This window comes from the organism of the source record quoted next, unplaced genomic scaffold (genome assembly GCF_019419815.1).
Source record: "Pyrus x bretschneideri cultivar Hongxiangsu unplaced genomic scaffold, Pyrus_bretschneideri_v1 Contig91, whole genome shotgun sequence".
In the NCBI taxonomy this organism is placed as follows: Eukaryota; Viridiplantae; Streptophyta; class Magnoliopsida; order Rosales; family Rosaceae; genus Pyrus; species Pyrus x bretschneideri.
In genome coordinates, this window is record NW_025999833.1 from 141,169 (window position 1) to 151,526 (window position 10,358).

General features: G+C 35.7%; 1 protein-coding gene across 5 annotated transcripts; it reads right to left on the reverse strand.

The window, feature by feature from the left end:
- Positions 1-1,077: 1,077 nt before the first annotated feature.
- On the reverse strand, positions 1,078-6,392 carry LOC103931121 (carbon catabolite repressor protein 4 homolog 4). Of its 5 annotated transcripts, none has more exons than XM_048576848.1 (10): positions 6,277-6,392; positions 5,707-5,804; positions 5,536-5,576; positions 4,958-5,007; positions 4,346-4,415; positions 4,111-4,232; positions 2,482-2,615; positions 2,006-2,153; positions 1,724-1,871; positions 1,078-1,568 (listed from the first exon to the last, which is right to left on the reverse strand). In XM_048576848.1, exons 2-10 carry the CDS (start codon positions 5,786-5,788, stop codon positions 1,260-1,262), a joined length of 1,104 nt encoding a protein of 367 aa, XP_048432805.1. In that variant the 5' UTR covers positions 5,789-5,804; positions 6,277-6,392; the 3' UTR covers positions 1,078-1,259. The 5 variants fall into 5 exon arrangements, with proteins under 5 accessions (XP_048432805.1, XP_009338806.2, XP_009338805.2 ...); XM_009340531.3 differs by lacking the exon at positions 6,277-6,392 and adding an exon at positions 5,916-6,143 and having other exon boundaries at positions 5,707-5,801; XM_009340530.3 differs by lacking the exon at positions 6,277-6,392 and adding an exon at positions 5,916-6,141.
- Between the last annotated feature and the right edge of the window lie 3,966 nt (positions 6,393-10,358).

A 10,358-nucleotide genomic window follows, 5' to 3' on the forward strand; every position in this document is an offset into this window, starting at 1 on the left:
AGAACTAGTTGCATTTGAAACTCGCAGCATTGCGCGGGTAATTTTTGTTAGTATATATCGTAAAGTGTATGAGTATTGTGAATAGAATTATCAATTAGGAATGTGATTTTGTAAACTTAAAATAGAATCCTAATAGAATTTGAGATTAAAATTGTCATAGATTTGTATTATTTGCAATGCAAGAAAACCCTTCAGAATTAATATAAATGAAGGTACAATGCCAAGCTGTGAGGACACAATTTTTATAGGCCTTAGTTTTTGTTAAGGTTCCCTTTTTAAAATTAGTTTCACTTAGTTTTTGTTAAGGTTCTCTTTTTAAAATTAGTTTCACACACAATTTTTATAGACATTGTTTACTGTCGAGGTTGTGATGGGGAATAACAGAATTAAGGAGATTCCTTGCGAATCTTGTCTAAATCCACGACCCAAATTCTGTTGAACCACCACCGCCGTCCGTCGAAGCCGATGACGACCATGAGGATAGGTCTACAGACCCTAAATTCAACACCACCACAGTAATATTTGATAGGGTGTAAAAATGTGTGTCAAACAACGTATGTCCCCAATACTAGCTCTATATACAAAAGTTATCAAAAATTATACTCTCCATTCCAGCTACTTCTTCACTCTAAGAAAAGTTGTATCATATTTCTGGTTGGCGGTGACATATTATTAAATACACAGACTTGGTGGTCTAATTTGATCTCACAGAAATCATATGTTAAGTCAGATTTCATGCATCAACACAGCATGAAGGCAATAGAATGGATCTACGTTCATTTGCTACTCCTTTCTCAAGCTGATATTTGCCAACCGCCCATTGGGAGTGAACGTCTAACCTGCTTGCCTTAATCTCTACACAACCAATCACTTTAATACCTTACTTAATTACAAGCTCGCGCTATACGCTTGACATTCAATTCTTCGTCCTCAGTCTTCAATCTTCCCCACCACCCATTCAGTCACCTTATACGTAAATAAGACATTGTAACTTTCTTCCATTCACTTCATAACACTAATCAATTCAGCTAACCTATCATGGCCGCCCAACTCCTATGCGTAGCCGAAACCAATCAGTCTCCAATCGTTTCTCTTTCCCTCTTAGGCGATGAAATGTGCAGTTCAGTGTTAATTATACAACACGAGGTTTAGAAAATAAGAAGCATAAACCTAAAAATGCAAAACAAAACTTTAAAGGACCCAAACGTTACTTTCCGTATCAAGTAATTTATTGTTTTTTTTTTGGTCAGAAAAGAAATCTATTCTCTGGATATCTCAAATTCCACACCAATTGGTAAATGATCACTTGGGTGAAAGAGGTTTGGTAATCCACCATCCACATCAGAGGAATCCGGTCCCGGAAGCTCAAGAAAACTGACTGGTTTTATGTGGTCAGAAGGGGAAAAGAATATATAATCAAGTGTACCAGTGAATCCAGGGGTGCAATTTGTAAATGGCGGTTCACCTCGTGTATAAGCATAGGTGCTGCACAAGGGAATAGGCAGATCTTCTAGAATATCCATTGTTGGTGCAGATGAAGAGTTGCCTGAAATAAGGTACTGGTAAACCTGGAATACAAGAGAAGTTAGAACTGGGGGAAGTATTTTGCATGCACCAGGTCCCCTAGTGGACTAAGACAAAACCTGAAGAATCCGAAACAATGCAAACCAAACCAGTACAAGAGTAAAGTAGGTGAATATTAAGAAATTTGAGGGCATCAGACCTTATCCCCGGGAACTGAATTGAAGTCACCAGCCACAATCAATGAAGGAGTGCACTCAAATCTGTCGGATACTAATGTTTTAAATTGAGCCAAACGTGATAGAAGATATTTAGCTTGTGCAAGCTTAACGTCTGCCCAGCTAGGATCCCTGAAGCATAAACATCAATGTCCTTAACAATTTGAACAAATAAAATATAAACCACACGTCTATAGGCAAGAAGCATAAACACAACACCGCATAAAATAGTAGGAAACTAACAATATAATAACAAACAACTTTACCAGTAAAGATGTGTGTTTGCCACAATAACAAAATGATTACAAGGATGTTTTAACTTGAATGCTGCCATAATTCCAACACAATCACGTTTTAGTCTGACACGAGGATCATTAGGATCTCCACGATCCTGAGTGGTCTCTACTATTGAACCTGAAAAGAGTGAAGAAAATGTCACAGTCAACCAAATCTTTAGTTCTGTGGAGAAAACTGTATCAAGACATAAGGAAGCTATGATCAAGATTAATAACACCAATAGAAAAAAACACAGAGCAGATGGGAAAAAGTATTTAAAATGTCACCAACAATAAGAACATAGATAAAGTTGCAAATGAATGAGTTCCTCTAAATACTTGAAATTAAAGACATAGCTATGCATTAGCATAAATCAAGATTCTAACATTTTAAACATTTGAGACGGTACACCATTAGCAACATGAAGTCAGCAACAGATTAGATATTAAAACAGCATGGAAGTTACCATTTTTGGATCCGGCATCTTCATTTCCTGTGGCTTTCTTATCATTTGTTTTATCATCACCGGGTATATTTCCATCTTTAATTGAGTTTACAAGATCATTGTATTCTATTTTCTCCTCCAACACCAAATCTGCCCTGAAGGATGAAGGACAATTAAACCGGCAATTAAGATAGCCGTGCATTAAATTTGAAATAGATTTAAATAGGTAACGCTCTGCTGCAAAGTTTAAAAAAAATTGGAAAGAAATTATCCAAATTTGTCCCGATATCTATATGCCAATGCAGAGACAATGCTATGGGTTTTGCCATTTCATATGAGTCCACGACATGAACGGGACGGTTTAGTCGCTTCGGATTAAAGTTTTTAATTTTGATAAGAAACAAAACTCTATTAAACAAAGAAAACAACTAAAATTGTGTGGATAGGGTATCCACTAAATACAAGCAACTAACTAATGGATCAAGCTCTAGCTAACATACAACAAAAACCATAATATCTAGATAAGAACAGCTTTCCAATCTGCAAAGGTAGCACCGAAAAGAAATGCAATTTCCCAAGACTCAGAAGCAATCAAAGACCAAAATGCAGTCGGGAGCCTAGTGCTGCTCCCCTCTAAAATCTTTAAAATCCTTTTGTTCCTTTCCAATAACACTACACAAAAATTTGAACTCCTATGCACATGATACGTCACTGGGGGCAAAGAAGTGGCCTTTGCAAGTTGAAATTCGCTCTCAAGTTTCTGTGGAGACCTACATCCCATTATAAAGAAAGGAACAAACTGACCACATTCTAACTATAGGAACAGTATGCTATATTACTGCAATATTACCAATCTGTAGAGACATTGAAAAGTCATGAACAAAGTTTCCACTGCCAACTCTCGTCCCAAAAACTCCATTATCCACCACTAAAAAGACAGCAAGACACAAAAAAAGTTCAGACCTTGCTAAATGTCTTTCCAAAGGGTGATAAAATGAAACTTGTATCACTGGATTAGAATCCCTTTAAATTCCTGTCTACCTCATAACTGTTTCTAATGACATCATGTCATACAGAAAAACCTCACCAGCTGAAATGTCCTTAGCCATTTTCCAAGCACTGCCTTATTTCTCTTTACCAAAACCTTACTCAAAACCTTGTCACACAAATTCCTCATCAATTGCTCTATTCTATTGGGTACTTGTGCTGGAATTTTAAAAACACAGTGCCAGTAGGTTAGTAAGCAGCTTAAAACCAAATCAATCAAAGTCAACCTACCTCCTCTTGAGAGGAATTCTTTCTTACAATCTTCCAATAATCTTTTTCACTTTCTCTGCCACCAGATCCCAACCTACCCGTGATTATCTCCTAGCGGAAGCCACAAGTATTTCAACGGGCTAAACAAGCCACTTTGTGTTCTCAAGCATCTATCCTGAAATTGAACCCTTCTCCTTGTTATTTTCCAGCACCGATTACCCACAATGTCTAACAACACTTTGAAGAGGCTAAGACTTGCTCCTTACTTGGTGTTGTTAGATGTTAAATACTTGTTCTTTATTATTTTCATATTTTTCTTGATGGCTCATTCTAGTCAGTAAGTATGTAAATTATGCACATTAAACTGGGAAAAGGAGTCGATTTTTAACCTACATTTCGTGTTTATAAAAAATTCCACATCCATCACGCTTTTGCCCACTTCTCTGAATATACGTACTAGAATATCCATTGCTCTCCATATTTCCTTTGTAAAAGCTGTCATACTCATCAACTTCCTGGAAAGAATTTTATATTGTTCAAAACAACAGGTTATATAAATGGCAAAGAAACTATTTATCTCCCCTTTCAAGAAAAGCAGAAAAATATAACAAAGAACATAAAAGGAAACCTGTAGACAGAAAAAGTCAGCTCCAAGGTTCTTTACAACACTCAAAATGGCCTGCGAGCGAGCTTTCCACCTATGGTAAGCACATTTCCAAACATAAAGGGAAAAACTCACATGTGAAAGACTTTATATAGCATGCAGAAGAAAACATTACCAAAAAGGGAAAAACTCATCTATTTCTCCTGGAACTTTGCTCAATGTGTAGAATATTACTAAGCAATCCAGCCAAACATCAGAAGAAGGTAATTGACATCACAAAATTAGATGGGTAAAAAGGTAAAAAGTATGTTGTAGACACATGCAGTGTACTGATGTACCGTCTGGGCATGCCAAAACTTACTTTACATGTTGTAGACAACAAACCAAACCAACAGACTATCTGATACATAGGTCCAAGTTCCTGCTTATAATTCCATGTTCATAGCAGGTTAGCTTACATGCTATGCATCACTATAAGCCAACATTATCCTAATGTTGCGCCAATTAAATGGAACAACTATCCTAATGTTGCGCCAATTAAATGGAACAACTAGTAATAGAGACTACTTATATCAATATAAGCTAACAATCGAGCAACTTATTCACAAAATGCTTAAGTTATGATTTACATTATACCTGAGACAGGAGGATGGAGAGTGTGGAAACAAAGAGCTCTTTACGTACACCTGCAAATACAAAAAATAGAGAGATATTTTAGACAAAGGGTAAAAATATAAAAATAACATTCACAAGGAATTCATATTCCGATATGTAACTTGTAAAGTACTTCCTCAACATCAAATGAATTAGGAAATATTACAGAATAACATTATAATAGAACCAACTGAAGCAAAATACAAGAAAATTAAATTTACTATTAACACTAAACATATCATTTAATGAAAAAATACAAAGATAATATGGGCAACATTGCATATAATCAACACATTCACTTCATTAATGATCACAAAACATAGAAAACAAACAATCACATTGGCATAGAAAGATAAAAGGAAGCTGGATTCAGTTGTAACATGTAATTTCCGTTTAGTTAAATAAAAGTTCATTATTATTTCATACACTTCTTTGTGGATACAAAGCGATAATCGAATACCGATTCATATAATAAACCCCAAAAGGCAAAAACTAAAACACGGTCAATTAAGCACGAAATCGGAAATTGTCAGAAAATTAAGTGTGATAGTCATTCATACCTGAGCCAAAATGTTATATGACACAAGACTAAACCTGATACCTGCAAAATCACAATCATATAGAGAAGCTTACAGCAATTTTTTACGAACCTTATAAAACAATGTCCAAAAAGTCAATGCCCAAAACAAATACAAAATAATGAAATGAAAACAAAGGGTAAAAGGGATTACCATCAACTTTGCTTATTGAGCAGATCTTACTCTCTTCCACAGGAATAAATTTTGGGCATTTTGGTGATGGGGTTGAGCTCATTCTGCTAAAAGCACTTCTGCGAAAAGCACCCAATAAAATTACAAATTAGTCAGAGGAAAAAGAATACAAAAAGAAGATGAAGAAGAAGAAAAGGGAGAAGAAGGTAAAAGTGAAGCATTGACGTTACGTGGTCTTATTACTTATGGGGAAAGAGGGAATGGGCAGGCGGGAAAGGGCAGGAAAAGCCCTCAGCATTGGTACAAATAGAGGTTGAGAAATATGCGCAGAGCAGACGAGGTGTTCGTTAAAAGTCCGAAGAGGGAGTTGGGAAGGGCTCGAATAAAATAATAAAGGCGGCGAGTCGGCGACGGCTGACTGAACACTATTAATCAATTGTAATTTTGGACCTTTTAACTCAAAAAATTCATTGCTGAAATTGAGAATATGAGTGCAGTGAACTATAAAATAAATATAATATAATATTTACGATATTCGGTAAATGTGTCTATGTCTTCAAAATAGGATAATAGGATTACAAAATAACTCATTATTTTCTCTCTTCTCTCTAGCCTAACTTACTGGTATTTTAATCTGATTCTCTTTCTTCCTTTCCTTTCTTTCTCTCTCTTCTTTCTTTTCTCTCTTCCTTTCCTCTTTTCTTTCCTTTCCGCCATATGTTTCTCACTTCTCTTCTTTCTTTTATTTTTCAATCTTTTATAGGCAAAATGTCTTACAAACCTACCAAACCAACTCTCTTTGACGATGTTGTAAATGTTTTTATCATACATTGTTGCTTATTACAATAAGCATTCACACCTCCATTTACAACAATTAGATTTGGTTTTTAAACTTGACAAAATATGGAGCATTAATCCTTAATTTCAACTCTTCTTGTTTTTCATTTATTTTTCTTACGTGACATGAAATGAGATTTACAAATTGTAATTAAATTCATTTTTTAAAACAAAGTAAAATACAAATTATGCACCCACGAGGCTACAACTTCCCATTCTCTCTTCGTCACCTTCACCCGCAACGACCAAAATGCACGAGCATAATTGTTAGCTGCTAGAGTTGAAAAAGAAAATGAAAAAGAGAGAATCCTGAGCTTTGATTAATCGATTGCAATTGAAAGTAGCCAAAAGTGGCGGAGAAGGGTGTAGGTTGGGAAGTTGTGGAAAGGGAAAAAGGTGTGAGCCTAGAGAGAGGAACAAAAATATAAAATTTATTTGTTTATTTATTGTTGTGCTATTATAATGGTGTCTCTTCTCTTCCCTCTATATAAAAGAAGGCATAGTTGGTGAAGCATTTTAAATGCCTAACAATGCCCTTTGCTTAGGTACACATTTTGTATCAGAGATAAAATGGTAAAATTACATAAACAACCCCACCTATGGAGTTGTTACTTACTTCATTTTTCTTTTTCTTTTTTTTTTAATTACTTTAAATCAAAACCCAACCCCCCACCCCCCCCCCTCCCGCGCCCACCAAAAAAAAGAAAGAATTCTTTTAAGCCTTAAGGCATCTCCATCAACTAAATATGGAGCCCAGATACTCAACATCAACACACTAATGAAAATTTTCAAAGTCAGCACAAAAGAACTAATACTCCACATTTTGTAAATTTTATGAACTTTTATTTTTGTGGACCAAATCCACAATTTAATTATAAACAATTGCTCCAATTTCCTATATTAAGAATTAAGGGGATGTAAAAAGAATAATACTTACATTCTCCCTTGAGGTGATAATTTCACAACTCAACTTACAAGTAACGTATTTTCACTGTACAAATTTCATAATCGGAATCGTCAACTTTTTAATCTTCATTCGAAGTTCAGCTCTGCAAAAATCATTTAAATCGGAGATCATTTAGTCTTTCAAATGTACCGAATCACCAATTGTGTATCAAGTAACATATTTGTGAAACCCCATCCCAAATTTAGTATATTTTCATATTTACGGACTTATGAAATTACCATTTTGCCCTTGAGTTGACTTAGTTTGACCGTCTCGTTGAAACGTGTAGTTTTACTTTTTCTAATTTATTCTTAACGTAATTATAGCCACGAACGCGTAGGCGCGAATAGATTCGGATTTATAACGAAGATTCTACGTTCGAACATCGAACGTTTCCAGATATTTTTGTGTTTCGTTCTTTACGTTATTAATTTGTGAACCATAGGACCCACTTAGGATTTTTGTCCCCTATCCTCTACCCAATCCGGATCCCCTTTTTAGATTTCCTCCTAACTCTCCCACTCTCTTTGATTGCCATCTGGCAACTCCCCCTCCCTCTTTTCTTTCTCTACTTCTCTCTTCTCTCCCCTAAGTACTTTCTCTCCCTCTCACAGATGTCTCTCTTTGTGCTCTCACCCCTCTGATGACACACACACACCAACCTTCGAACCCACGACCCACAAACACCAACCCTCGAACCCAAGACCAAGAAGGTAGCACCAAGGGAACTGGTGCAAGGGCTTAGACTTCAATGAGCCCCGTGGATTTCAAGCTAAACTCCTGCCGACTCTGGCCACCTGATAGGAGCATATTTATGCGACTTAAATGGCTTGTTCTCGTACATTTACGTTATGTTTCTTTAGTTATTTTAGTTCTTTATGCTTCTTTTGTGTGTTTTCAGGTTCTAAGGGCAAAGTATGCAAAAGGATGCCTTTTGGAGCCTTTTGGAGCAAATTAGAGATTGGAATGGATATCATATGCTTGGAGCCAAAAGGATGGACGAAATTGAAGACTTGAAGTAGGAAAGTTAAATCCTAAAAAGACCTCATGTTTGAGCATCATTGAAAACTCCTACGCATTTTAGAACACAAAAACAACATTCCTAGCAACCTTAGGACATTGTCGTGTGTTTCCTTGTGTCTCCCTTCCTTGCCATGCAAGGAAGGGCTTTGTTCCCTATTTTAAATACTTAAACACTACCACTTATCATTCACCACTTATCATATCATACATTCATTTATCACTTATCATAATCATTCACTTATCACTTAACATATCATACACTTATCACTTATCACTCATAATCATCTACACATTTCAACCATTTAAACACATGTACTTCACCTACAACATCCACCTACTTCACCTACAACATCCACCTACTTCACCTACAACCTCCACTTACTTCACCAACCTCACACACTTACTTCACCTACAAATGACATAGCCATATGTTCCCTCCATTACTCCTATAAATACCCTTGCATTCATTCACTCCCCATTAAATTCACATCTCATTTCATACACAACACACCACAAACACATCCCATTCTTCCATTGCCGTGAGTCCCACTTCAATTTCCTGCATCTTTTCTTCCATCTCCAACCACTCCTCACTCCATTCCACATACACCTAAAGCCCTAAACATCTCCTTAGACCTTGTGCCACAACAAAGAGGAAGAGAAGAGTGTCTAAACGTTCATACAATTCAAGTTCGAGTTGTTGGAATGTTTGGGTGTTTCTTTGATTTCAAAGTTATAATTTAATTCTCTTTGTTTTGTACGTATGAACCATGGAAGAGAAGAGTGCCTAAACGTTCATACAATTCAAGTTTGAGTTGTTGGAATGTTTAGGTGTTTCTTTGATTTCAAAGTTATGAGGAACTAAACCCCCTTTAGCTAGGGGGTAATTCGAAACTATGTTTATATTTGCAATATGAATTGATTAACTTTCGTTGGAATTTCATAAGTTGTGGATTCAATTTGTTTAACCGTTTGATTGATAACTTATTTATGAATGTTTATTAAGAATGCGTGCTTAATTTTCATGCATAAATATGACGCTAGAATATAAGTGAATTTCACCTAATCGTTATGAACTTATATTCACAAGTAGTGGAGGTTGCTTATAAACAATCGTGTTAAACGAATTCTTGGCATAAGTTTCATGCGTATTCCATAGTAACGAATGCCTCGTCAATACTTATAGTTTTCATAATGCTTAATGATCTTTGATTGTATCTTTATTGTGCTTTTCACGTAAAGGACTTTTGGAGAATGTGGTGAATTGCGTTGCGCTAACCCATCCAATTCATTGACTTAAGGAGAACTTGACGGTTAATTTAAGCGGACCTAATTAACCCGGGGTGTTGAGTTTCACAACTTATCAAAAGACCAACTGAGAATCAATATTGTATTGCAAGTGTAACATGTGTGGAGAAGAACCCCTTGGCTATTCCATCATCCATATTTTCATCACATTCATATTTACATTTTGCCTTTAATTATATTCTGTCCATTTAATTTAATCTCGTCCAACCACAATCACCCCCCCTTATTTTGTTAAGTCTTAATCATTTGATTTGTCTTATTGTATGTTTTTGAGTATTTGGAGTCTTTTAAACTTGTTTTGAGTCTTTTAGTTTGTCTTAGTGTTTTAAAAGTTAGTTTTATTTATTTGAGTCAAGTGTTTAGCATCCCTAGTTAATCCCCGGTTAGAACGATCTCTACTTACATCATTACTACAATTGTCACAAATAGGGTTTAGTTTGTGTGCGTATAATTATCGCATCAAATTTTGGCGCCGTTGCCGGGGATTGGCAAATTTGCTAATCCCTTATCTTGAGTCTTGTTTAAATTGTTTAATTTCTGTTTTGTTTTAATTTTTTTT

Bases quoted from the DNA above. Each gene is read 5' to 3' on its own strand.
- LOC103931121 (XM_009340530.3), bottom strand. From the start codon at position 5,983: ATGCTGAGGGCTTTTCCTGCCCTTTCCCGCCTGCCCATTCCCTCTTTC. The intron at 1,872-2,005 runs GTAAAGTTGTTT...TTTATGCTTCAG, and splicing joins GCAAACACACATCTTTACTG to GGATCCTAGCTGGGCAGACG. The intron at 1,569-1,723 runs GTCTGATGCCCT...CTTGTATTCCAG, and splicing joins ATTCAGTTCCCGGGGATAAG to GTTTACCAGTACCTTATTTC.